This window comes from Megascapheus bottae, chromosome X (genome assembly GCF_031878675.1).
Source record: "Megascapheus bottae isolate mThoBot1 chromosome X, mThoBot2.hap1, whole genome shotgun sequence".
In the NCBI taxonomy this organism is placed as follows: Eukaryota; Metazoa; Chordata; class Mammalia; order Rodentia; family Geomyidae; genus Megascapheus; species Megascapheus bottae.
In genome coordinates, this window is record NC_143547.1 from 104,266,152 (window position 1) to 104,293,681 (window position 27,530).

At 44.6% G+C, this 27,530-nt stretch overlaps 2 protein-coding genes across 2 annotated transcripts in view; one reads left to right on the plus strand and one right to left on the minus strand.

Annotated features, from left to right (window-relative positions):
• Positions 1-18,185, plus strand: part of Znf185 (zinc finger protein 185 with LIM domain) — a 58,027-nt gene extending 39,842 nt beyond the window's left edge. The window contains exons 17-23 of the mRNA XM_090325852.1: positions 2,007-2,204; positions 6,171-6,281; positions 6,559-6,639; positions 8,234-8,305; positions 11,324-11,426; positions 14,671-14,769; positions 15,722-18,185. Coding sequence (XP_090181978.1) covers positions 2,007-2,204; positions 6,171-6,281; positions 6,559-6,639; positions 8,234-8,305; positions 11,324-11,426; positions 14,671-14,769 — 664 coding nt within the window. The 3' untranslated portion in view covers positions 15,722-18,185. The remainder of the gene's footprint in view (positions 1-2,006; positions 2,205-6,170; positions 6,282-6,558; positions 6,640-8,233; positions 8,306-11,323; positions 11,427-14,670; positions 14,770-15,721) is intronic.
• A 5,408-nt stretch (positions 18,186-23,593) lies between these two features.
• Positions 23,594-27,287, minus strand: Pnma5 (PNMA family member 5). Its single transcript, XM_090325615.1, has 3 exons — positions 27,181-27,287; positions 26,320-26,375; positions 23,594-26,164 (listed from the first exon to the last, which is right to left on the minus strand). Exon 3 carries the CDS (start codon positions 26,040-26,042, stop codon positions 24,732-24,734), a length of 1,311 nt encoding a protein of 436 aa, XP_090181741.1. The 5' UTR covers positions 26,043-26,164; positions 26,320-26,375; positions 27,181-27,287; the 3' UTR covers positions 23,594-24,731.
• Between the last annotated feature and the right edge of the window lie 243 nt (positions 27,288-27,530).

Here is a 27,530-nt window from a genome sequence, read left to right on the forward strand (position 1 = left end):
GAGGAGGTCTCTACATTTGCTGTTGGAGACTAGGTTTGTGATATCACAGAAAAGAATTTTAGGACACATCAAAGTAGAGAATGAGCAAGTTTATTGCTAAACCCAAGCCAAGAAAGTTCTGGATGTATGCACATCTGCTAAGAAACTAAAATGAGTACTCACTCTAACATCATGGATATTTATGGTGGCAGCATAGGCTGGGGGTTTGGCTTAAATTTACTCTACAGTTCAAATTCCCCTTTGTTCTGGACCGCTGATACATCTTATCATTCTTGCAGTTACATACTAGGGGTTTTGTTTTTAATTTTTTTGCCAGTCCTAGGGCCTGAACTCAGGATGTAGGCACTGTCTCAAGCTTTCTCAAGGCTAACACTACCACTTGAGCCACAGCACCACTTTTGGCCTTTTTTGTGTATGTGGTACTGATTAATCCAACCAAGAGCTTCCTGCATGCCAGGCAAACAGTCTCCCACTAAATCACACCCATCCATACTAGGGTTTTTGTTGTTGTTGATTTTTTTTCATGCTCTAAGGCTTCGTATAGCTTTTCCACTCAAGGCTTGTGGTTTACCACTTGAGCCACAGGGCCACTTTCAGCTTTTTGCTGGTAAATTGGACCATAAGAGTTTCATGGACTTTTCTGCCTAAGCTGCCTTTCTCCTGGGATCCTCAGATTTTAGCCTTCTGAACAACAAGAATTATAGGTGTGAAGCATCTGAACCCACTTGACTGTTTTGATAACAACTGTCATCAGGTTTACTAAATCTAGGTCATTGTGACATGGATGTTTGTTTTTCCTTTTAAATAAAGTATGGAGTTTGTCAGGTGCTCCTTTTAAGACAAATGTCTAGCCTTGATATAAATATTTTTCTTTTTTGTATACCGTTTATGATCAGTGGAATTGTTTTACAATTTTTTCTTTCAAGGTAAGTGCATTTTTTAAATTTAAATTTATTTATTTTTTATGATATCCTAGCTCTATGCCCAGAGTGTACTAATTATTTGAATAAGCAGTAAAGGTCAGAAAGCCTTAAAAAAAACTATGTCATAAGTTAGTGAGGAAATAGAGCTTAAAAAATAGTGTGTTTTTAATGAAACTATGCACAGACATAATGTTTATCTCTAAATTCCTGCTCTGGTTTTTCATCCTTTGCTTTCCTTGATCTATACTACCTCATGATTACTTCACAGTGAGCTGCAATGGAGTGGGGGTGAGGAGGGGGTGGGGTGAATACAAACTGGCATAAGGGTATGCCTGCGCATGCGTGCACTAAGATCTCAGACACACAGGCCAGCCTGAGTGCGCTTGCTCACGCGGCCATTTCATGAGGTGTGGGGCTGGATTGCGTTTGTGGAAATGCAGTAGTTCTGAAGGTGAAAATGGCTGCGAGATCATAATCGTCCTCAGCGAGGCTTGTCTTCAGGGTGTATTCTACATGGCCATTAGGTGGCAACAGAGGATCACAAATGGTTCCAGTCAATTCTCTGGGCTCCGCCCTAGAAACACTTCTCACCCATCCCCCTCTGAATGGATATCACAGGCCTTTTAGCAATCTAGTGCATACTACAGAGCTGCACCCGCTGCTCTCTCCTTTATTGAAGCCTCCACAGCAGCCTAAATTGAAGCACCTTCTTAGATTGTGACTCCTGCCTAGGCTCAGAAAACTTCTTAACCTGAGAGCCTGAGGAAAAGGCTGGATGGATTAGGCCATTCTCCCCCTCCCCTCAATTCAACAAATGAGCTTCTGACTACAATAATCTTTAAAATTATTTAACATCCCACTGAAATCATGAATAGTACTTTGCCTTTTGCCATAACAAGACAATAACAGACATGAGGGCCCCAAAAGAAGACAGTCCAGGCTTCCTAAAAGTTCAGGGTGTACCTGGCTCCCCCCTGCTGCATCCTCAAACAGATGAGCCCATCCATGCCTATGACAGTTGCTGTGCCCAGGATGAGGAAGGGCTACTTCCCCCTTGTGTGTAATCATGGGCCTTCTCCTCAGGATCTCTTCCAGTTATGAGGTGCAGACTGTGGATCCCAAGATCAGTGAGGCTTGGCAGGAGAGATCTGGAGACCAAGGAGATATCGAGGAAAATCCAGCCTCACCCACTGAGCAACCTGAGGCTTCCAGTGCCTTGAAGCCACAGAGCGGGCGCAGCACTCCGGAGCAATGTGTGGAAGTGCAGAGCTGCAGTGGCAGGTGAGGTCCCAGCTGCACAGGGCGTCTGCCAGGGCCCCCCAAACACACACACACACACAAACACACACACACACACACACACAAACACACATACAAACACGCCTGTTACTGTGTGAAACAGGTGAGTGGCTAGGAGGCAGAAACAGCTCAAAATAAACAACTCACAGTATAGTAGTCAGAATAATTCTGCACAGCTTTTACATGAAGTTGCAGTATAAGACCTCTTAGATCAATCCTGAAAGCCTGTTGGAGCCTACAAGTGTGGGTCAGGGTATAGGGTCCTAGCAGGTACTTCTGACATTCGTGCATTTGGAAGATCAGCGGGGAAGGCATGTGCTCCTGTGGATAGGCCTCAGTGCCTGAAGTGAAGAAGGCCTCCACTGCCAGATGCCCACACAGGGAGCGGTTGGGGCAATACCTCACCTCTCCGGTAGTTTCCAGAGACTGTGAAGCAGTAGACTGAGGAAACAGGGCCATAAGGGAAGCCAAGTACCAAAGAGGAACAAGGAAGTGGCTGCTGTTTGTTGTGCTTGCCTACAAGCAGCTCAGTGTCCTGGTGTCAGTAAAGCAATGCCTGTCCACCACTTGTATCACAGTGCTCTCAGTGGGACAACCTAGGGAGTTTATAGATTTTTTTTCACACCAAAAACAATCCTTAGTTTTGAAAATGTTTTTCTAATTTTTTTTACCAGTCCTGGGCTTGAGCTCAGGGCCTGAGCACTGTCCTTGGACTTTCTCAAGGTTAGAGCTCTACCACTTGAGCCTTAGCACCACTTCTGGCTTTTTTTTCTATGTATGTGGTACCGAGGAATCGAACCGGGTCTTCATGCATGCTAGGCAAGCACTTTAACCACTAGGCCAAACTCCCGGCCCCTGAAAATGTTTTTCTATAGGCAATGTAGAGTAAGTGTGTGTGCCACCCTTAAACCGTTGGTGAATTTTTCATTTGTAAAACGGAGGAAAAAGTGTGCCGAGGAAAACCTGTCCCACCTGTCAGCCTTGATAGTCAGGGCTCTGACATCTGAGGATCACCATTTGAAGCCAGGCTGGGAGGCAACATTTTCAATCCAAGTAACCATGAAAAAGGTAGAACTGGAGCCATAGGTCAAGTGGTAAAGTACTAGTCCTGAGCCCCTCCCCCCCCAAAATCAAGCAAAAGCCCAAAGCCCTGAGTTCAAGTCCCAAGAACTGGTACAAAAAGAAACAACCAAAAACAAACTCCCAAACCTGCTATGGGGTAGAAGCTGGATAATGTACATCCAGAGGAGAGATTCATTTCTAGATTCTTCAGGACTTGTTTTTCTTTTAATCAGTTTATGAAGACTCCTTGAGGGGTATGTAAGGAAAATTGGATTTGTTGGGTCATATTTTAAGGTGGTTTCTGGATGTATCCAGAGATATTATGAGACATCAAAGTCTGGATAAAATGACATGACTTGATAAAATCATCCCCATTTCTGCAAGGTGACTTCAACGCCATCTCTCTGGTAGAGCTTTCTGACCCCCGCATGTAGGTATGGTTCATGGGAAGCCACCTTTGGCTTCTGCCCTAGCAAGGTGTAGAATAGGATCTTCTGCTCCAAGGTAGGACCTAACATCTGAGGATTCCCTCAGCCCTTGTGCTTCTTGGCAGTTCTCCTGCCCGCCCACCTGATGTTGATCCATGACCTAGCTCTGACCTCTCTGGTAGTTTTGTGCCTCTCAGTTCCAAGAAGTGGCCTAAAAGAGATTAGAATCCAGACAGCCCAGCACCTGCATTATTAATCATAGTGATATGCGTCCTATCCTGCTGCTTTCCCTACAGTAAGCCAAGAAAGGAAAAATCATGCTCTGACAGGAAGGGGCTCAGGCCAAGCATGTTGGAGCCAAGATGGTCAGGGAAAGCTATCCTGCTGAGGAAGCATTTTAAGTGTACGGGCTTGCCTGAAAATAACCTTGAATAAAGCAACTTAGGCAAGTTGGGAGCGGGGGCACCAAAAGATGAGCCACGTAGCTGAAGGGTAGACAGTTGAACAGGACACAAGCTCAGACTCCTGTGTTAGGGAGAGGACATATTAGAAGGAAAGTAGGGCTTTCCTCCAAGGGTTGGACAGCAGACGGAGCGGGGGGGGGGGGGCTGCCACTGCTCCTGTTGCAGTTCTGAGGAGTCACCCTGGGATTTCTTTTTGAACGCTGTTCCTTCAGTGCAGCCGTCTGTTCTTGTGCTGGACATGGATCACAGGATGCCTGCCAGACATTGAAATGATTCAGCCAGCCAAAGTTTATTTTCCTCTTTTTTTTTGTAGGAAATTCTCATTTCATGATTGCTTTTTGCATCCCCCCCACACCTGTCTGTCCAAGTTCCTGTGGTATCTTCCCTCCCATCACATCTCCACTCTGTATCCCTGCTTCGTGGAATACTACAGAAATGCACTTACGATACACAATCTGAGGTGGACAGGCAGGTCCCTAGGTGGTATCTCTAAAGCCACACTCTCTTATGGAAGTGCAGGCCAGTCAGTGTGGCTGGAGTTTTCGTTCTGTATGACTCAGCTTGAGACTGAGAGACAGAAAAGCTAGACAGGTGCTAGGTCCTAACTGCTCATTCTGAAACTGTTTGGCCTGTCAGGCACTGGCTTCTCTAGCAAGAAAGTGATGCCCCAGAGCCGGGCCAGGTGGAAGAGCCATATCCAGACTGAGAAATTTGTGGGTAAACATGGCACAGAAGCCCAACTCAGCACAGCACTGTGTGTGCCCATAGCACTGGCCAAAGCTGCAGCACAGTGGGCAGACATGAGCTTGAAGGAAAATATGGTCAGTGGTCCCTGACAGGATGCCTGGAATTAAACTGGGCATTGTGCAGGCTTTAGTACAGAGAAGGAACAGTATGGGTCAACCGGAACTTGGGCAGAGAAAGCCGCCTTGGAGATTGCATTCCACGACCAGATCTTCTGTTGCATAGTCGGGAAGGAACCTTCCTTGATAACGTGCATCTGACTTTTGTCTTTATTCATATCTACATTCATTTGGCTTTCTCCCGTGGCTCATATTCTCTAGACAATTCTGCAGGTCCTGTCAAGGAACCTGATTAGAAGGCAACTTGCTCTGTATCCTGATTTTCACCTCATTAGCATCCCCACAAGTTATTCTGCAGTCAGGAGTTAAAAGTGTAGGTTGAAAGATTGTGGTCTTATAGTACTGTGTCAAGTTGTGACTTGGGCTATGTCACCACACAGTCTAGCTGGTTTTCTGTTCCATACAGTGAAAAATTCATTTGCTTATCTCTGAGCACATGACCTTGTAAAGGGAGGAGCTGTGTGGGGGGAGGAGAACCATTAGGAGAAGAAGGGAGAAAAGATAAGGCTATTGGATGAGTATGATGTAGTATAATATATGTATGCATGAAAATAGTGCAATCAAGTTCACTAAAAGTGGAGGAGCGGGTTAATAGAGGGGGTGAATTTAGATCAAAGCATATTATATTCATGTATGTAAAATATCACAGTAAAACTCCTCTGCACAGTTACTTTATGGTAATAAAAATGGGAGGTAAGGAAAGACACTCCAAAAAGCATACAGTACACATGCATATATGAAGAGCTATTTAATAACAAATGAATAGTGAATTGCAGGTATGGTTTAAGAAATACCAGCATTCGGGACCGGAGTTTGGCCTAGTGGTACAGTGCTTGCCTAGCACGCACGAAGACCCGGGTTCAATTCCTTGGTACCAAATACTTAGAAAAAGCCAGAAGTGGTGCTGAGGCTCAAGTGGTAGAGTTCTAGCCTTGAGAAAAATCCAACGACAGTGCTCAGGCCCTGAGCTTAAGCCTAGGACAGGCAAAAAAAAGAAAAGAAAAGAAAAGAAATACCAGCATTCTTTAAAGCCCCTTGAAATAGCAGTGTTGACATGAGGCCAGTAAAGTTAGACTCCTGGATGTGCCAGGTCTGTGTCTCCATGTCAGACCCTTCCTCCATTTCTTTCAGGGTGAGAAGTCCATCAAGCCGCATGGTCACTGTGACTGTCGCTGCCACTTCTGAGCAGCCTCACATTTATATTCCAGCCTCCCCAAGTGAATTGGAATCCAGCTCAACAACGTAAGAATAGACACCTGCCATTTTAGAAGGGGTTTTCTGGGCATACTAGGGGCTTCCTGTATTCTCCTAGGAAACAAAGGACTCAGCTCACATTTCCCACCGATCCCCTGTAATGCCTCCCATAGCAGTTTGACAGACTTTGGTCTTAGTTCCACCAGTTCCGCTTCTGCACTTCTTGTTCAAGCATGCCTAGGGGGGACTGATACCTCTTGTATGCCACAGCCAGGCCCTTAGAATGTTCTAGTATATTTCCTTCTGTTCTTCTATGCTTCTGCAGCAAAGGGATTGTGTTTGTGAAGGAGTACATGAATGCTAGTGAGGTGTCTTCTGGGAAGCTGGCAGCTCCGCAGTATGGCAGGTAAGAGCATGTTCCAGATCCTTCCTTGTCATGTCCTTGTGCCAGGCCTTGTGTTGCCCTCACTCCTGCATCAGATTACCTTTTCAGGGCTCAACCTAGCGTAGCTTCTGGGTAATGTTATTGTTGAATAGAACATAGCATGCTTTGCCACTTGTGTGATTTTCTGATTTGGTCCCCATTTCCCTCCCCCCACCCCCGCCCCTCATATTGTTTTCCCCCTTCCCTATCCTATTTCAAATAACCAAGTAAGCATATATACAATATATCAGATAACAAGGTGAAATACTGTAACAATATGAGACAACCAAGGGACAGCAAAGGAGATGAGAGACAACATAGTACATTAAGGGCAACAATCACTGCTTATATGGCTTTTGTTTCTATATCCTGGAGGTCCTTCCATTTAGCGTCATACTATATGGCCTTATGAATCTAGGTTTTGCTCTATTGCAAATCTCTGCTAGAAGAGCCCAAAGTTTCTACTGATTATGTCAAATGAGGGAAACCATTGAGCCTATGTTCCTTTGAGTCTGGCTTACATCACTTAATATGATTTTTACTAAGCCTTTCCATTTCCTTCGTAGTCCATTTCTTGCTGGTTAATTGGAAATGAGCATCTTATGGATTTTTCAATGTGAGCTGGTTTCAAACCATGATCTCCTTATCTCAGCCTCCTGATTAGATAGGATTACAAGTGTGAGCCAACAGTACTTGGCTCATTTTTGGATCCTTGACAATTAAATTTATTTTAACATTTAATTATAATATATATGTAAGGAAAACCCTCAGACTTTTCCTTAGCAGGCAATGAGTACTGTGTACTCTACTGTTTTCCCTTTTTGTTTTGTCTTTCAGGAAGCTTAGACAGAAACTTCATGCTGACAAAAAAAATCAGGTCCAAGGCTGAAAAGTCAACTCATGTTTTATTCAGAGTTTTACCATAGTCAGATTACCTGGTCTCTGATAAGTAGTTTTCTAAATACCTTATGGGCTACTACTTGGCATGCAGGGAAATGGCAAGCCCATTGGGGGGCAGGTCTTGAGGTTTGCAGCTAATCAGCTGTTTTCTATAACAATATTTTCAAGCCATCAGTTTCTTTTTTATTATAAAATGCAGTCCTATTGAAAATGAAAATACCACCTCAGGCTTAACCCCAACATGTAAGGGAGTTAGAGGTATCATATTATATACTTGTATTGTCTGTTCCAGAAATTGTGTCTGCTTTCTGCTGTGAGTGGGCTCCCGGTAACTCACAGTATAATCCAGAGCATACATGAACAGAAAACCTCTAGTCTTTTTCTGTTGTTCAGTAGAACTGAAAGTCCTCTTGTATCCAAGAATCCATGTCATTTCCCTTCCCAAGGGGTCTTTTTTATCCCCATAAAAGGGCTTTTCATCCAGAGGATCATGCCTCCTTGGCAGCATTATGCCTCATATGGCACCAGGTTCCATTTAGAATCACGAGCGATGGCTGTCCGTCTAGCTATGTCTCAGCTGTGGTGGTCTGTGGGTTCATGAGAAGTGTTCCCTGTGTATAACTGTGATAGTGATCTCACTCCCGTCTTTTGCTCTCCTCTTCCATCATGCTCCCAATGTCAGCAGCACCGAGGACTCGCATGACATGGACAAGAAGCAACCATACAACAGCACTCCATACCCTGACAGGTACGTCTACTTTCTTACCAAGGAGCTTGCAAGTTCTACAGATGAAAGACAGTGAAGATCTCTGCACTATATCTATTTGCTTTGGTCAGCAAGCTTCATAGCTTGTGATCTATTGGCACATCTGTCACACAATATAATACAGTTTATAGGGTGGTGGCACCTTTCTCAGGATATCACTGTTGGGGCAAATAAAGCCTTTGAACCCAGTTCAAAGCAAAAAAAAGTAGACACAACAGGTTACCAAGAAGGGAACTAGTAGTGTCTAAAAACCCAGGGGTCACTTCCTCAGGAAAGGCACTTCAGATCAGAAACTAATGACTCACTAAAGCAGCTTGCACAACTGATCAGAAGTCAAAAGAAAAAAAACTACAAAAAGAAAATTAAGACTTGGATCAAAAAGACAGAAGAGGGGGCCGGGAGTTTGGTCTAGTGGTTAAAGTGCTTGCCTAGCGTGCACAAAGACCCGGGTTCGATTCCTCGGTACCACATACATAGAAAAAAGCTGGAAGTGGTGCTGAGGCTCAAGTGGTAGAGCTCTAGCCTTGAGAAAGTCCAAGGACCGTGCTCAGGCCCTGAGCTCAAGCCCAGGACTGTCAAAAACAAAAGACAGAAGAGATAGAACTAAGAAGCCTAGTGGTATGGAGTCATTGAATTGAATAAAGAGCCTATGACTCCTCATTCAGCTGTTATGAGAGCAACTTAGGATGGCTTAAATGACAAAGAATTCCTACTTTAAAATTCTTGGAATAAGAGAGAAAAGAACATTTGAGATTCGATCCATTCATGTTACAGTGAAGAAATGAAGAGTAAGTTACACAGGGAGTTGGTGGCAGACCCACAGCTAAGTGCTTTCTCACTCACGGATAGATCTAAATTGCTGTGATGATGTTCCAAGACCGTGGCTGGACTTGGAACAAATGGAAGAAAGGAAGAGAATCTTTTGAGTCTCTAGCCCTCCCAACAAAAAAGGCACAGGGCACATGAAAATGCCATAGAAATCTTCTCTAGGATGGCTGAAGACACAGCCAAAAACACCCAAATCCTGGGCAACCATGTATCATTTAGTAAATCATATCACCAGGTAAATTCTTAGCACAAAGGCAATATACGAGTCTGTTACATGTTTCTGTCATAAATGCCTGAGGCTGAGCACTTTATTATTTATTTATTTTAATTTTTTTGACAGTCATGGGGCTTGAACTCTGGGCCTGGGCACTGTCCCTGAGCTCTTCAGCTCAAGGCTACCACCCTTACTCCTTGAGCCACAGCACCACTTCTGATTTTCTGGTGGTTAATTAGAGATAAGAGCCTCACAAACTTTAGTGATTGGACTGGTTTTGAACTACTATCCTCAGATCTAAGCCTCCTGAGTAGGTAAGGTACCATTACAGGCTAGAGTCACCATGGCTGGCAGGCTGAGCACTTTAAAAAGAAGAGTGGCTTCTTTAACTGACAGCTGTGGAATCTCAAGAACATGACACTAACATATAACATATTTGATTATAGTAAGATGCCTCAAAACACCACGGCAGTCTTTCTTTGAGGAACTCACCTAACTATAAAAGAACTACATTGCTCCTTTTCAAAAGTAGCATCCCCAATGACCTAATTATATCCCTCGGGCCCAATTCATAAAGATCCAAATACGTGTCCCCCTACCATACTGAAGAACGAGCTTCCAGCACATGGACCCTTGGATACACACTTTAACCAAAGGAGACAAGTTGGTTAGAAACTTAGGAATTAATCAGTTGTATAAAAGTAAATGGAGAGAGGCAGGCCAGACAGCCTGAAACCCCTTCTCCTTGTTGTACAAGCATTAGTACAGAATCAAACATCTCTGGTTAATTGCTGAAGTTGGAGGAAAGAAGGAGATTCTTCAAGGACAATCTTGGACCTCAGTCTCAGTCTCAGACCTCAGACATATGCATGTGCAAACAAAGGCTGTGAGTGAGATAGAAGTGGTAATGCACTAGGTTTCACTTGCTATGGCAGGCATCTCTTGCAACAGTGATACCTACAGAGAGCTCTGGGCCAAACTGGATGGCTAAATGCAACATGCCCATGGTAATGCTGGGCTCTGGAAGGAGCTAAAGTATCCAGGCTACTGGCACTTCTCTGGGTTCTGTGAGAAAGACAGATGCACATCTCTGAAAGGGAGCACCCCTGATTTTAGCCCAGACGACCAGAACAAATGTCATGACCTGTGTAAAAAGGAAAAGCAGAGGTGACTGTTAGAAACAAAAATGTACATCCACCAGGTACCAGGGGCTCACACCTGGAATTCTAGTTACTTGGGAGGTTGAGATCTAAGGATCCTGGTTTGAAGCCAGACTGGGAAAGAAAGTTTGTGAGACTCATCTCCAATTAACAGCCAAACTAAACAACCCTCCCACGGCCCATTGCTGGACATTGGTGACGCAACACCTATAGTCCTAGCTACTCAGGAGGGTAAGATCTGAGGATCACAGTTCAAAGCCAGCCCAGGTAGACAAATCAGTGAGATTCCAGTCAACCAGCAGAAAGCCAGAACTGAACATATGGCTTAAATGATAGAGCATGAACCATGATCAAAATAGCCAACAGAAAGTGTGAGGCCCTGAGTTCAAGCCTCAATACCAGCACCCAAAACCAAAAGGAAACAAACCAGGTTTCCTAGAACAAGGCTCCAGATCACCTCAGAAGGCAGTACATTCAAGCAAGCTTAAAGTGTGATTATAGCAGGCTGTACAAGAAGACTAAAGGCAGGTAAGCCTAAGCATATAGGAATAGAAGAACAGGGCTCTGCAGTCCCAGACCTAACATGGAGAAGGTCTGTGATACAAGGCTAGTGGCGAGTGGGTTAGGCCAAGGGCCCAGGGCTATGGTCCCAATTGTGAACCACAGAAATGAGCCAGCTGAATATGCTGACAGGAAATACTAGGCCTGGCTACATCAAAGCAGCAGGTTTTGTTGAATCACGTCAGAAGCCTGAATGCCAGCTTTACTACTGGGATTTTGGGTTTTTTTTTCTCACAGAACAACTGGAGGGATGTGCACTTACTGCAGCCGTGACATCCGAGACTGTCCAAAGATTACTCTAGAACATCTTGGCATCTGCTGCCATGAATATTGTTTTAAGGTAAGACAAAGGAGTGGTGCTGCTGACGTCACAGAGAGCACAAGACTGTCATAGGTTTAAGACCGGGAAGGAGGTTAGCTGTTCCTGAGCTAATGTGAACCATCTTAGGTGTGCTACAGGACTGAGGAAGGGAAGGAGAGTGGGTAATTGCACATGGCTACTATCAATAGAAGTGGTCTTCTTCCCAAGAAAGGGACACTAACTATAAAGGTCTTGGGGCAGAAGCATGGAGGGTGCTAGCTGGCATTGCTAGGGTACCAACAGTTAGAGGAGGATGACAAGAAATAATGTCCCGGAGGTAGCCGGAAGTTGCATTGTGTACAACTTAGTGCAATGATTGTTCAATTCATTCTAAATGTAACTGGAAAATGAGAGTATGAGGGTATGAGCTGGAGTGATGAAATCTGACTGGTGCCTTTCCAAGGATCCTTCTCTTCCAAGTGAGACTATAAGGTGGAGGTCAGGAGGCTGCTGTAGTAGATTAAGATACAGAATGGCTAGTTGACGAGGGATAGTAATGGTGAGGGGTGGAAGGATTTTAGTCATACAGCTGACAGGCTGTAGGGTATCAGAGGCTGAGAAGAGCCAAAGGAGATCTAAGATTTGGAACCTGAGATACTCTGTGAACGAATGGTGGGTTCCTTTCCCAAGGGTAAAGGAATAAAGAGGAGCAGGTTTTATACCTAGATTCAGAGTGAGGATGGACACAGGTGACACTGAAGATGCCAATAGAGAGGTCACATAGGCAATTAAATGCATAAGTTTGCATTGCAGGGAAAGAGAAGGGCTGGAGTCCTCTGAACTGTGTGACCAGATCAATTCAGCTAAGAAGTAAGTAGGAGGAGGAGAGGACTGAGGAAAAGAGGATTTCTGTGGGTGGTGCAGTGTCAGAGTACAGCACAAGGAAGACATTTAATCCGGCTATGATGGTGTGCCATTGAGGGATTGACTGGTAATTGCCTTTTCAAAGTGGAATGGGCATCTTTCTTGAGGGTTCCAGATGATACTTAAGGCGTGCGCCACCTGTTGGGTGATTTGAGAAGTGAAAGTTGGTCCATTAAGGTTTTGCAGGGTAAGGTGAGTCCTGACCTAGGAATGACAGACTGCAGTAAAAGTTTCTGCACTTTGATGCCTTTTCAAAGGTGTCAATAACTGTTAGGAAGTATTTATATCACAGCTTTTATGGGGGGGCACATATTAGTATAAGCCTATTTGCTTATCTTGGCTTGGCAGGTGTCATTGCAATTGCTGTGTGGACAATAGGGGAGGGGTTTGCAACTGGCACTGTGGATTGATTTAGTTCCAAAACAAAGCATTTTTTGTGTAACAGATGGAAGACAATCCAAAGTGGGGCTATGAAAAAGATAGGGGACAAAACAAAATGATTAGGAGGGGAGGGAGGGAGGGAAATGGGAACAAAAACATGAGAAGGAGTATCAATGTGTGAGAAGCAATGCACCTACTACCTGACGAATGTAACTGTAATTCCTCTATACATTACCTCGACAATAAAAAAGAAGAAAAAGAAAAAAAGGATAGGGGAGAGAAGGAGTTTTCATGCTCTTGTTCCTATATATAGGGAATTATAATTGTCTGCAAGGGCATCCATCTTTTGGTTGTCAGGTAATCAAGGTCCAGGTAGTCCAGGGGACAGGAGGAATTTGGTTTTCCATGGGGAGGGATGTATTCAGAGAGGTTCTAAAGTATTAAGACAGAGGTATGGCACCTGCCTTGCTATGGCAGGCTCAGCTGTGTACAGCAGGAGGCTTGCTTGTGGAGTCTAAAGTCTTACACAGTTGGTATAGTTCCTCAAGATGGCTGAAGCGGTCACCCTTAATTGATCAGTAAGAGATCAAATCACATGAAGCTTGAGAATTAGCCATTCAGTTTTGCAACACTGAGAGTGTTATTGAGGGGTGGCGTGGAAATGGTGGAAATGGAGAGAGCAAGTCTGGAAAGACCTGGTTGAAGGCTTGAACAACTATGTGAGTCACATGCAGGGAGAGACCCATATTAGGCAGTGAAAGAATGAGGAATTCAATAGTTGTACCTGTCTTCTAGATTGCTACAGACCACATTGTTTTTCTACTTTGTGGACTTCCATGCAAGTCCTGGATGATTCTACAGACTTTAAATAACTAACTTAATGGCACACACTCATGTGGAACATAGCAAGCTTACAGGAATCTGAGACAATTGGGCACCCCCATGCTATGCTAAGGTGTACTTAGCATGGGCAGGACCCCTAACAAGACCTTATGAGAGAAGCTGGTCTGAAATTTGGAGTGAAGGGATGTACGGGAATTTTTTCAGGGTTCTTGGGTCTTACCTGGGTGCTATCAATGTAGGCAGAAGGCAGTCATCTGGCAGGCACAGAGAAACTACACAACCAGACAGATTTCACACTGCTTTGGACTCATATAAGCTGTGTGCAAGTTGGGGTTTTGGCAATGAATGTGGGGCCTAGCATGCTTGAGGGATACTTGTGTCTGAGTGACTTTCCCTACATTGCCCAGCGAATAAGTAGCAGAGTCCAGGCTTAAACTATCAGAATTCTGAAGTCCAGAGTCTTAATCACTATGTGCTCATAGTGCCATCTAGGTTTTGCAGGGTTTTTGTTTTATTTAGTATTTTTAAAGTGTTTTCTTTATTTAAATTTGGTTTAGCTGGGTAATCTTCCAAGCCCTTAAATATTAGGCAAGCACTTTACTACTATGATACTCCCCCCACCGCTGTTTTTGTCTTATATTTGAAGTTGAGTTTTACTTCTCTCTTTCTCCTGGCCCTTGTACTTGGGTTTGTACTCAGGGCCTTTTGCTTGTTACACAGGCACTCTACCACTTGAGCCAAGATACCACATCTTTTTGACTTTTGTTATTTTTCTCAGTAGGGTCTTATGTGTTTGCTCAGGTTCAGCCTAAGACCATGCTCCTCCTATCTGTGCCAATCACAGAGCTAGGATCACACACACACACACACACACACACACACACACACACACACACACACCACCTGATCAGGATGTGTTTTCATTAACTTTCTGCCTAGGCTGGACCTGAGCTATACAACTTCAGATCTCCACATCTGGAGCAGGCATTTATTGGCATGAGACACCACACCAAGTTGTTTTTCTTGCCTTATTTTATTGCCTTCTTGGAAGTTCAGGATATGCTATTAGCTCATGGCATCTGCTTCCCCTCTTTCCTCCTTTGAATATTGACTGCCACCTTGCTTTCTCTTTCAGTGTGGCATCTGCAGTAAACCAATGGGTGACCTCCTGGATCAGATCTTCATTCACCGAGACACCATCCACTGTGGGCAATGCTATGGAAAGCTCTTCTAGGTGGGTACTTACAACCCATAAGACAGTCAGCCAAGAATCTACCAGAGGGAAGAAATTTGTTCAGGTCTCAGCCTGTGTGTTTCCCCAGGACTTTCCTATCCCTCTCAGCCTTTTGGTTCAAAGGCCCTTGAGTCCTTGTCCTGTGCCCTTTGGCACTTGAAGTCTTAAGTAGCATGCATACTACTCTGTGATGATGCTTCCAGGTTGATTGAGTTGTAGTGTTTTCCTGTCCACAGTACTTCCTATCCAGAAGCTCATCTGAGTTCACTACCTCTGGGATGCTACTACACCTGTTAGCTCCATTTTATGACAAGGAAAAAGAGTCTGGACATACCCCTAAAATACCTAGTTGGTTTATGGCTTTACCTCAAGTCTTCAGACTCCAGGTCTGGACTTCCTACCCTATTCTTTTTTTTTTGCCAGTCCTGGGCTTGAGCTCAGGGCCTGAGCACTGTCCTTGGGCTTTCTCAAGGCTAGAGCTCTACCACTTGCGCCTCAGCACCACTTCCGACTTTTTTCTATATGTGGTACCGAGGAATCGAACCCGGGCCTTCATGCATGCTAGGCAAGCATTTTAACCACTAGGCCAAACTCCCGGCCCCCTTCCTACCCTATTCTTTCAGAGCCTTTTCAACACTTTTTGTCCAGCGTGAAATCTAGACTTAATAGCCACAGTTTTGAGTAAGCTAGCATCTAAGCTCAGAGCTAGTGGAGTTGCCCCAAGTATCTGAACACTGATCAGAAAATTTCTCTTGAAGGCAACGGGAATGGGTAGCAATCAACCTCTTTCTCCCACCTACATGCAAGTTGCCTTCTTTCCAGGAAATACATTTGAGTTGTATTCTGGTTCTTCAGACTTGGGGCTGACAAGTCATCTGCCCCAAGGGCCTTTGACTCAATAGTGGATTGGATGCTTATTTCCAATATCATGGATACTTCTGTTTCCTTTTAGCTTCCTACTGGCTGAGCAGAAGCTGATGAATCCAAGACGAGTTTGGCAATCCCATTGCCTAACGTTACTAGCTCCTATCTTTCTTTGTGTCACTGATCTCTTCATACTTCTACCCACCTTAGCTTGAACTTACTAACATTCAATACTGTAGCTTAATGATTCTATGCCAATTATTTGTATGTGTAGTTTTTATAGCTTAAGAAATCACTTTAAAGCTATAATTTCATTTTAGGCTTAAAACTATTGACCAAAGGACTAAATAGGAACTGTATTTTGGCTTTTCTAAGACATATTGGCTTTCTAATAAGTGCAGCCAAACTGGATGTTAGGCCCAGGCAGAGGTATGGGGTTCTGTGTGCTGATTCCCTTGAGGCTTCTGAGGAACCACACTGAAAAATATTGACGATCCCTGGTGGGTAACTTGCAATCATTGAATGCTAGGCATTGATATACACTAATTGCTTGTCCATTTGCCATATGCATTTAAAAATTCCATCCACTTTTTAAAGTAGTTAGTTTTTGATGGAGTTATATAACAGACTTTAATTTCTTTCTCCTATCTTCCTTTCACTATATTTGAGTTTCTCTGTGAAGGTACGTGGGCATGTATTGGGAAGTTTACACAGTTAGACATAAATTTAATACGATATGATTTTAGGAAGCTAATAACCAAGGTGATGTCTATATCTATTTGAATCTTGATAGTTGCTTAATATTTTTGCCTTCAATTTGTGCTCCCTGAGCTTTATCTAGAAGTCCTCTCATCTAGTTTTCAGGGTACATACATATGGCAAGGTTAAGAAGACAGAAAAAGCAGACCAAATTTCTTAAGGCCTCACCACAAACCAGCTGTTATCACAAAGTGAAGGCAGTGATTGCTGTGACCATCCTAAGAAAAGGGGGGGCATTCTTGTCCTCGTGTTACACAAGATAGTGAAGCTGAATGAGGTGGGCCTGGCCTTCTGCAGAAGCCTGTGCAGAAACACTGTGGCCTCAACCCCACAGCCCAGGCTTTCTCCAGGAACCAATTGATTCAGTGTTTCATATGTGCCAAGCACTATTTGGAGGGCATATCATTCCTACTGTGTAGCACCACCCTGTGGGTTTCTCATGGAACATATTCTTACAAAAGGGAGCACTGTGAAAGCCGTTTTTCTTCTAAGAATCCTGGGTGCCCCTGAAAATACTCCAAGAGTCATTTTTCCCCTCTTCTCCCTCTTCCCTTTTTATGAAAATTCCTCTAAACCAAAACTGTCAACTGGGATCTGATTTGATTACTGGATCTTCCCAAAGAGGTGCGTGTCTAACCAGAGACACAGAAAGATCTGGTAGGCCTGCTTCCCTGAGCAAAGCACCTTTGGTAACCTCCTGATTTCCGATCCAAATTCTGTCTGAAGCTAGCAGCAACGGCTGGGTCCCAGACGATACAGAACACCAGGAATGTGTCGCCTGGCAGTGCACAGGCAGGCCCATCTCTGCAGTTTGCTGACTGTATGAACCTGACTGTACTCAATTTCTTTCAGTGGAAGAACAAGTTTAAAGTTTTTCAATTCAGCGCGGCACCAGTGGCTCACACCTGTAATCCTAGCTACTCAGGAGGCTGAGATCTGAGGATCACAGTTTAAAGCCAGCTTGGGCAAGAAAATCTGTGAGACTCTTTCTCTCCAATAAAGTACCAAAAAAGCCAGAAATGGCACCGTGGCTCAAGTGGCAGGGTGCTAGCCTTGAGCAAAAGGAGCTCAAGGACAGGACCTATGCCTTCAGTTCAAGCCCAGCACTGACAAAGAAAAAAGTTTTTAAAATTCAAAATGAAGGCCTCTTCTCTTGATTTTATTAGAAAATGTCAAAATGTCTTTCCATTTCCCCACAATTTCTGAACCCTATACACAATGATATGTGGACATATTCTTCCTGCCAAATGATTATATAGGAACATGTCATTTATTTGCATAATTGTATACATGATTTACTCTGAAGGAAAAAAAACAAGTTGGCATGGTATGCTCTGTACCCATGCTACATGAGGTAGTCTTCCTTAAGTCTGACTCTCAGCATGGGTCTTGGTACATTGTAAGCACTAACACTCAACTGCTGAATGAACGAGAACAAGAAAAAGAAGCCACTCTTTTCGTGAGAAGTGTTAGCCCAGAGTGTTGGTGAAGGACTCTAAGGTAGAATGTAAGACAAAGAGGCCCCAAGATAGGCTGATTTCTTCACCTCAAAGTTATACTGTACCTTTAAGGGAGTTTACAACTGTAATGTAAGATAAGACAGCTTATAAGATGAATTTTTTTTTTAAAAATTGATCCAAAACAGCTTCTGTCATTTCTTAGAAGATACAGAAATTGGTACACACAAGGAAGAGGAATGCTTCAATTGTTTTACTTTCTTTTGAATTGCTGTTTCCAATTATACTTGCTTAATCTACATTAATGTACACAATTACAATAAATGTTAAGCTATTATACAAGTCATTGTTAAGTTTTCCTTTGTTACAAGTAATAACTTGGTATGTCCTACTGTGCATATAATTTACCCGATCTCATTTTTCTTTGGTTGGTTGTGGGGCTTGAACTCTGGGACTGGGCGTTATCCCTGAGCTCTTCAGCTCAAGGCTACGGCTCTACCATGATGAGCCACAGTGCCACTTCCGGTTTTCTGGTGGTTCATTGGAGAAGATTCTCACATCACTGACTTTCCTGCCCAGGCTGGCTTTGTATCATGATCCTCAGATCTCAGCCTCTTGAAAAGCCATCAAAGTTTTGTTCCAACCCAGAGAGAAGAAGTCCAAAGACAGAACTCGTGACAATCAGATAACTCATTCCATCACTGAGCAGGGATCTAAGGACTGTTCTAGTGTCTCTTGCCCCAGTCTCAGTCACCATCTTGTCTATAAAGAGTATGACTGGGAAAGGAGGAAGAATAAATTCACAGAACAAGGACTATAGCAGTAACTTTTAATTAGGCATTTACGGCTCAGCCAGTGATGGCATGTGACACACAGAGTAAAACAAGGCAAGATAATAAAAAATCACTTGCAGACTACATTGCTACCAACAAATTGATTTCAGTATTGGGCTTCTGTTCTTTTTCCTGCTTCCTTTCCCCCTTGCCTGGACATATACCCTCCCCATACCCTCTGCTGTGGTGTCCTCCAGACACTGCTTTTTGCTCTTGAATGTGTTTGGACTGTAAATTTCTCCATATAACATAAAGGTGTGAATCTTCTCTCCCCAGTACCATCACTGGGAAGATGGCATACCTGTTTTCACATGCCTTTTGCTTACTCTTTTCTGCCTCTGAATGTCTCCCACTCCTGGCCCCTTGCCAGAGTCCTCTACCTGCTTTGTCAACTCTGTCACTGAATTCTACCCTCACCAGAAATTCCATAACGGAAGGGCTCTTCCAGGAGGGCTGTTCTACAAAACGCCATCTTTCTATGCAGCCTGTCTTTAAACCACGTTTTCTTTGCTTAATTTTACTAAGGGTGTATTGATTTTTGTTCCTAGGAAAAGTTGATTTTTCTATATTATTTTCTTCTGTTTTCTTAATATCTGCTCCAATCTTTATTAGTTTTTTTTCTGTATTACTTTCTTTGGATTTAGTTTTAATTTCTATACCAGTCTGCTTGGAAGTCATGGTTGCTCTTCATTCCTTAAGCCATGAAACTAAATACTAATTTGACTGTTTAATATATGTTTACATGTTTTTCCCTGAGTCCTGTGCTAGCTGCATGTTGTGTTTCTTTTCATTCATTTCAGAAGATTGTCTACTTTTCCTAGTAACTTTCACCCACTGGTTATTGTGGAATATGCTATTATACATGGATTCCAGAAAGGCACCGGTGGTTCATACTTGTAACCCTCACTACTCAGGAGGCTGAGATCTGAGGATCACTATCCAAAGCCAGCCTGGGCAGGAAAGTCCATGAAACTCTTATCTCCATTAACCAGGACTGAGAAAATGGCCATGCTGTCTGTAAGCACTGGATCATACAGTCAGGTTCAGGAGTATTCCAGTTCTGGGGATCTTATATTCCATGAGCATTCCTTCCATGCTGGACATGGAACTATAAGATTTAATGTTTGCTCTAGTGGGTTTTGGTTTTGTTCCTATCTTTCTTCTCTATGTCCCTATTCTTTGCTTTGGGAACTAGAATGATTACTCTGGGCCACTAAATGTCTGAAGTACTGGCACTTCAACTCAGGGCCTGGACACTATCCCTTAGCTTTATCACTCAAGACTGGCACTCTACCACTTGAGCCACAATGCCATTTTCACTGTTTTGGTGGTTAGTTGCAGATGAGGCTCTCACAGACTTTCTTGTGTGGGCTGGTTTTGAACCATGAACCTCAGATCTCAGCCTCCGGAGTAGCTAGGATTATCAGTATGAGCTACTAGCTACTAGCTTGGATTTTGAAAAATTTTGGAAAATGGTGAAACACTTAAAACTGGGATTCTAAAAGCTGGTCTAAGTGTATTTTACATCGTGACATGGACATAAGATACTTTGGAGGCCAGGCGAGGATCTACAGGATCCCCCCAAAGCAAAAGCGTGCTCCCTAACTTGGTGCTACTCTGTCTTCTTTTGCAATGGAACATCTAAAGGTATGAGTCACACTACACTTTTTGTCTTAGATACACTAAAACAGATGCTTTGGACTTGAGCAGTATTGGAAGAGTTGGGACTTTGGAAACACTTGGCGATGAACAGATTGCATTCTGAATTGTGAGATGGCTGTCGACTTTTGGGAGGGCAGGGACACAATTCTGTGGTTTTGAACTAGGATGGCCCCCAAAGCTCATATGTCACAGGGTTGACCATTAACTTGACTCTATTGGAAAGTAGTGGAAACTTAAAGAGGTAGAGTTTAGTGATAGCTCTTCAAGTCACTGGGGGCATGCTTTGAAGTGGATTGTGGGAGTGACAATGCTGTCTGCCTCTCTCCTTTTCACTTCTAAATCATATGTAAGTAGTTTTACTCTGTCATGTTCTCCTGTCATGATTTTGGTACTACTTACAGTTATAAAAGCATAGGGATCAATAGAGGGACCAAAAGAAATGTCTAACCCTGTGAGCCAAAGCCACTCTTCTCTTTGCAAGTTAATCATTTCAGGTATTTGTTTTCATGTTTGAGCCTTTCCAACTTCATCTGAGGAAGTTAACCATGCAAGGAGGAATGGTAATTGCCTCCCTGCTGTGGGCGTCATGAATAGCTAGGATTACAGGTATGAGACACCAGCACACACCCTTAACTACTGAGTTCCATTTTCCATTGAAAATTCATTTCCAAAAGCACTTTTGTAATCTGCAATCATGACACTTAAAATATGTGCTAGTGCACTACTTTTTAAAGTCCCTAGCACGAATCTGAACACTGCTAATTGATTCCAAGCCACTCAAGGGGCTGAGATCTGAGGATCATGTGGAAGCACACCCACTTGGACAGAAAAGTCTGGAGATTCTCATATCCAGTTAACCAGCAAAAGCCGGAAGCGGAGCTGTGCCTCAAGTGCCATCATTGAGTTACAAAGCAAAAGCAACAGTACAAGGCCCTGAATTCAAGCCCCAATACTGACATTAGAAGAAATCCCTATCATAAAGCAAGGTCACATTGAAGCATTAGAAGTTAGAAATTCAAAATATAATTTTGTAGAGAGAAGAGATAAAATTGAGTGAACATCAGTAATTTTTTGCACCAAATCATTTTACATAGAATACCAACAAATGAGGTTGATTTTCTAACTACTGATATTTCTAGGATCACAGTGCTCCACTGAAGGTCACCAATGTATGGGTCACTGGCCCTAGTACCAGGCAGAAGAAAGGCCGGCAAACACAACCATAGTGTTCACAAGACTGGCATGTACAGGGATACCATGTACAGGCCCAGGGAACAAGTCATGCCCCAGGCTCCATGAAGATGTAACGGCTGTTCCCAACAACTTGGTCATGTTTGTCCCAAGTTGCCTGGGCTTTTACTGGGGAAAATTGTGTACAGCAGAGCCAGTAAAGACAGATCAAGAGCTCCCACACCAGCGGACGTGGGCCTAATGTGTGACGCCCAGGGAAGTGGCTGACCAGTGCCAGGGATTCTTTTCCTTGCCCACTCTACTCTAGTGAAGGTGCCAGGTTCCTGGGTGTGAGTGATCCCCTCTCAACGGGCCAAAAGTGAGGGGAGACAGACAACGTCATTCTGTTCAAAAGAGAGGACTGAGGCTTGAGAATGGGGTGGCCTCCAGGGACCTGTGAATTCTGGACCAGATCCTAGCCCTGCTGATGGCCAGTGCATGTTGGGGAGCAGGCTGCCTGGCTGAGGCCCTCACCTGTCACCCCCTCTGTGGAGGATGGGGGTGGAAAATGATCACAAGCGTCTTGAGTGGGCAGTGTGAGGGGCAGCAGCAGGTGGAGGCCAGGAGCACACAGAAGGCCGTGTGGGGGCTGAAGCTCCCTGGAGAATCCTCAGAAGTCCAGGGCTAGCCTCTCGCTTGAGCTTCCTGCCCACGGGTTACATGACCTAAATGCCTGGTTACCGGGTAGTGGTGTGAAATACACTCACTTTCTAAATAACTTCAACTTAAAATCCCAACTTGTCATCCCCCTCAAAGCTGGAGGGGGCTATTCATGGAAGCCCAGAGGACAGTGACTGTCTCACCTACTCAGGCACGATGGCACAGAGCCCTACTCATGAGAAAGGCACAGTTCCCAAGGACTGGCTGACTGGCAATAGCACCTTGCCCGCCCTTCCCCTCCTGTCCTGCCAGTGAAATCAGGAGCATCTCCTGACAGATTTCTACAGCAACTGTGTGGTGTTTGATGGAGCTATAACCAAAATCCTGTCCACCCTCTCTTGACATACTTCAATGAGAGGATGGAGATGGTCACAGCTCTAAAGGCAGGGCCAGCTCTACTGTTATCCTGGGCAAGACCATTTCAGTGCTCAGAGCACTTAAAAGTAGCTACACACTGGGGCATCTTGGCTTCATACCCAGGCTGGTATGGGAACTTTGTCTAGTGAGCTTTGCCGGGCTAGGATTGCATACCTGGCCACTCTGATTTCACTGGAGACACCAAATGACCCTCTCCCAACACTTTTGTCCTGTCAGTGATTTTGAGGCCCTCATGCCCCTGAGACCCATTCAACGCCTGATCCAGTTATTCCTGGGAGCGCCCTGAATCCCCTGGGAATCCAAACACTGGTCTTGAAAGGAATAAGTATGCTGTTCACTGGTATCTGCTCATCTAGTGGCCCCCACAGCCCCTTACCAAATCTTTACCTTGACATCCCTCATGTTAAGCCAGAAACCATTACCCCCTATGCACTCCCAAGAGATGAGACTCAGCAGATGCATGCAAAAAATTTATTGAACAGAAATATTTGTTGAAAACCATTAGGAAAAGGATGAAAATGCAGGCAGGACCTTCCACCACCAATGGATAACACCAGTCTGTCTCCACTCATGAGACCATGTTTTATTCACCAGCCCCTTCTGGGCAACACTCCTTGCTGAGGGTCTCAGATCTGTCTCTTGCCAGTACAATGGCCTTTGGCAATGCTCCCTCACTTCAGGAGACCTTTCTTAGGGATCATCCAGTTTGGGTGGCCTCGTCCATGTCTGCAACAAGACATCCCGGGACATGGGAAAGCACAGCAAGGAAAATCACACAGGTCAGCTCTGGCCCAGATCTTTTTGCCCAATGTTGAAGTTCAAGTCACTGAGTCACAATTTGTTTTTGTACACCCTTTCAGCTGGCTTCTGAGACTGGGCTCTAGGCCTCTGGAAAGGAACTCCTCAGTGAATGCACATGCACTCATGTATGCATGAGTGCATTCATGCATGTGCGTACACACACACACACACACACACACACACACACACACACACACACACACACATGCAAGAGAACATCAAATAGATTGGCCTATGTCTACAAGAAAAAAAGCAGAGGTGGACTATGGCACCAGACAGGAGCAAGCAGAGCCTTCGCTCCAAGAGAAGTTCACATTAGCTGACACCTCCACGTAGGCTGGCATCTTACAGATACCTCCAGCTCAGCCACCCAAGTTGGCAGGGTACAAACTGGCCTTGGCCTTATTACTGGCTGAGTTGTAACTTGCCACGCCAGGCTCTGGTACTCCCTGCTTGTTATCTCTGGTTCTCCAGCCTCTCTGCAGGAACAAAAAGAACAAAACAACCCCATACCAAGTCCTGCCATCCACCACTGCCTCTTTTAGAACAAAACCTGCCCGGCACACCCACTCACTCCCATGATAGCTCTACAGAACTGTCCCAAAGAATTCCCCCCACCCCGTGCCCATGTGTGGTATCTCCTGAATGTTTGCTTCCTTCCCATACAGCCCTGTTAGGCTGCAGGGGAGGAAAGTAGCTCTCGGAGGCTCTGGCCTCCCAGGCTTTTGGGTCGAAAGACCCAGGCTTTACTCACGCAGGTGCTTCAGGACACTGCTCTCCTGGGATTCCCTTGGAACAATGGGGAGTGATCCTGAAGATAGGCTGGACCTTGCGGTGTCTTCCCTGAGTGTCCTGCACCCCTGGCTGCAGGCATTGGTTCTCTCTGGCTGGGGATGCCCTGAAGCTTCCCATTTAGTGAGCAGACTTAAACCAGAGCCCCCATGGTGGGCATGTGAAGGTGGCCTAGTGACTAGGCCAAACCCCTCAGCCTCACTATGTTTGTCCTCTGTTTCACTATGGTCTACAGTGGATAATTGGGTTTCTTGTAGGTTGGGTGTGTCAGCTTCCTGTATAGGTCCCTGGTAGTTCATGGGGCCTCTGTGTATGGCCTTCATTGAGGTGGGTGAATTTTGGTCTTGGTTATTGTCATATTTTCTAGTTGGTAGCAGGGGACAGGGTGTGGCTTGGGCCTGGCTGCCCTGCCCCTCTGCCCCCATTAGGTACCTTGTTAGTTGTGTGGGCTCCCTAGTTCCCCTTTCAAGGTGTGCCTGATTCTTGCAAGGAGGAGGGCCCCATATATCTCCTGAGCCTTTGTTTCCTAGGGCTTGGGGTGGCTCACAGCCCCAGCCCCCAATGTGTTTCCCGACACGATTTTAGCCTGTATGGTGTCAGCTCCTTGGTTTGTAACCTCACTTTGCCCTTCTTCCATTACACTATCATTCATTATACGCCTGCGCTTCAGTGGTACAGGTATGATTTCCTGTGTGGACTGGGTGCCACTATCAGTAAAACTCATAGTCTGGGAAGCAGTAGTAGTTTTCTGGACAGTGACCTGTACTCTCTGCCTGTTAGCACCCCCTTGTCTTACCCAAGCATCTAGCCTCTGTTTCTCCCTCATCACTGTGATGGTATTCTGGTGCTCCTCTTCATCTCGGACAAGCTTCATAAAATCCAGAAAACATGGTGGGCACCCTCGCTGGTCTAAGAGCTCAAGCTTACCCCGGAGGCTGGGGGTCATGGAGACCCGAGATAGGACATGTTTGAGACGAATCATGTCTGCATTTTGTGTTAACACTGGACTTTTCTGCACAGCTTTCTGCAATAGGGGCTCTAAGCGCAGCAAGAAAGAAGATATCTTCTCTGTAATCCTAGGAGAAGACTGCAGAAACCTGAACTGAGATATTCTAGCATCCTCTTTGTTTCCAAAGATCAGATTCAGGCTGTGCAGGCACTGCTCCACAGTCATGGAGTTGTCACTGGCCACAAGCGCCCGAATGATTGCTAGGGCGGGGCCACGCAAGCTCTCTATGAGGCGCCGCCTCTTCTCTCCCTGTGACACCTGCCACAAATGCATGATCTCAGTGACCTGCTCTATCCACACTTCAAAGGGCTCTTCCTGTTGGCCTGGGTAAACAGTTCCTGAAAACACCTTGAGTTTTCGGTACCATGTGTTATCCAGCAGAGGCTGCAAATCTAATGGCCTGGTGTCACCTGTGGCCTTGAGATTTGTGCCATCCATGGAAATGATGCCAATCCCCAACATTTTGGCCACATCTACAGTTTTCCGGCCCTCCTCTTTGAGAAAGGCATTCAGCTTACGCATAAATTCCTCATCCGAGTTTCGGGGTTTGACTACCACTTCCCAGGTCCCTCCATTGCCTGGTATGTGAGTGGGTATCATAGTATAATTGATAACATCAAGTAATTCAATGAACACTGCCTTAGCATTATCTTCCCTTCTAAAAATCTTTCCTGCCACCTTGTACTTGCCCAGGGCTTGTAAACCTGCTTTCACAGTCTCATCAATCTCTACCTCAGTACAGTGTACTGGGATACCCACAATCAGCAGGGCCTTTTGGGGATCTACTTCCATCCCCTTACACCAATCCTCTAAGAGTGCCAGAGCCATTGTCCCCAATCACTATTAGCTGACACTAGAGCAGTAAGAAGCTCACAGTCCTAAGAGAATTGAAAGAATGCTAAAGCAGTGACAAGTAGAAAGGCAGCAGTGTCTCAGGTTTTCACCACGGCCTGTAATACAGATGGGAAAGAGCATAGTTAGTAATTCTCTACTAAGAGTCATCTGCTAGAAATTCCCCTTAGAAATGTACTCTCTACTCCGTAGGCTTCCTAGAATTATTTTGTTTGGGGTTTTTGCAGCAACCCGTACCCCTTATCCTGCTTACCTTGTACTGCTTCACGTTCCTCCTTGGAAGTTCTAGGACTGTGGTGCTATGAAAGCCTGTGGTAGAAAAGGACAAGGTCAGGAGTCAGAGTATGATGCCCAGGGGTAGTGAACATGGCTTTGTGTAAACATTCCCCAAGGCCTACTTGGAGATGTAGGAGTGCAGATCGCTTGGTATCGCCTCACTGGACAAAGATTGGCCGCAGATGTGGAGCTCCACTTTGAGGAATGTGAGATACATGACAAGGGCCACAGTTGTGAGAAATGTAAGATTGCTAGGTGGGGAGAGTGCAGGACAAAGTATAGGTTTTTTTTAATGGAAATTTGGCAGTCCTGGGGACTGAACTCAGGTCCTGAGCTTGTCCTTGAGCTTTCCACAACGCTAGAGGTGTACTACTTGAGCCTTAGCACCACTTCTGGTTTTTTCTGTGTATGTTGCTCTGAGGAATGGCATGTGAGTGTTTGTGCATGCTAAGCAAGCACTCTACCACTAGGAGAAATTCATGGTGCCATAATTTATGGAGTTTTATCGGTAATTGTGTTATGTGGTAAAGTTAAGGTCTTTGGCGAGCAACAGGTATTCTGTGTATGTTTCAACTAATAAAGCATTCTGGCCATAATGATGGGAGGGGGTAGGTTCTAGTGAGGAATAAAGTTCTGAGAAAATAATAGTTTATGAATTCAAAATGTGTGGGAGGTGTAATGAGAGGCAAAAAGAGAATTCTGAAAGGTTAGCGCAGACTTTGTACCATAATGTGGCTGTACACTGTAGTTTGTGAATCCCAAAAGGCAGCCCCTTGCCATTTCTGCTATTTGTCGATGCTACAGAGTCCCCTTTCCTGTCCGTGTACGCCATACAAACCTTAGTGGTGTTCACGTTGTAACAGTCAGACAGCGCTGGAGATTGGAAGTTGTACTTTGGTGCGAGCTGCAAGGTCAAGTGTTGTAGTTTGGGTATTCTGTCCTATAGCACTGAAGCTGTTTAAGGTAAGGAAGAAAGAATTTTTATTATTGCTGTGTCTTGTATACTGTTCTAGTAATGAGGAGTGTAAATGGAAGACTGTATAGAGTTCACACAGAGAAGAACTGCTCAATAATATGTGGTAGAGCAAAAAGAATGCCAAGGGCAGATCAAACTTTTGTGGCTATTGTAACTCTTACATACAGAAAGTGCAGTTTATTATGTCCCATTTATGCTCAAATTTCCTAAAT

What these genes read in the sequence shown, in the direction of transcription:
- Pnma5 (XM_090325615.1), bottom strand. Translation starts at nt 26,042, where the DNA reads ATGGCTCTGGCACTCTTAGAGGATTGGTGTAAGGGGATGGAAGTAGAT.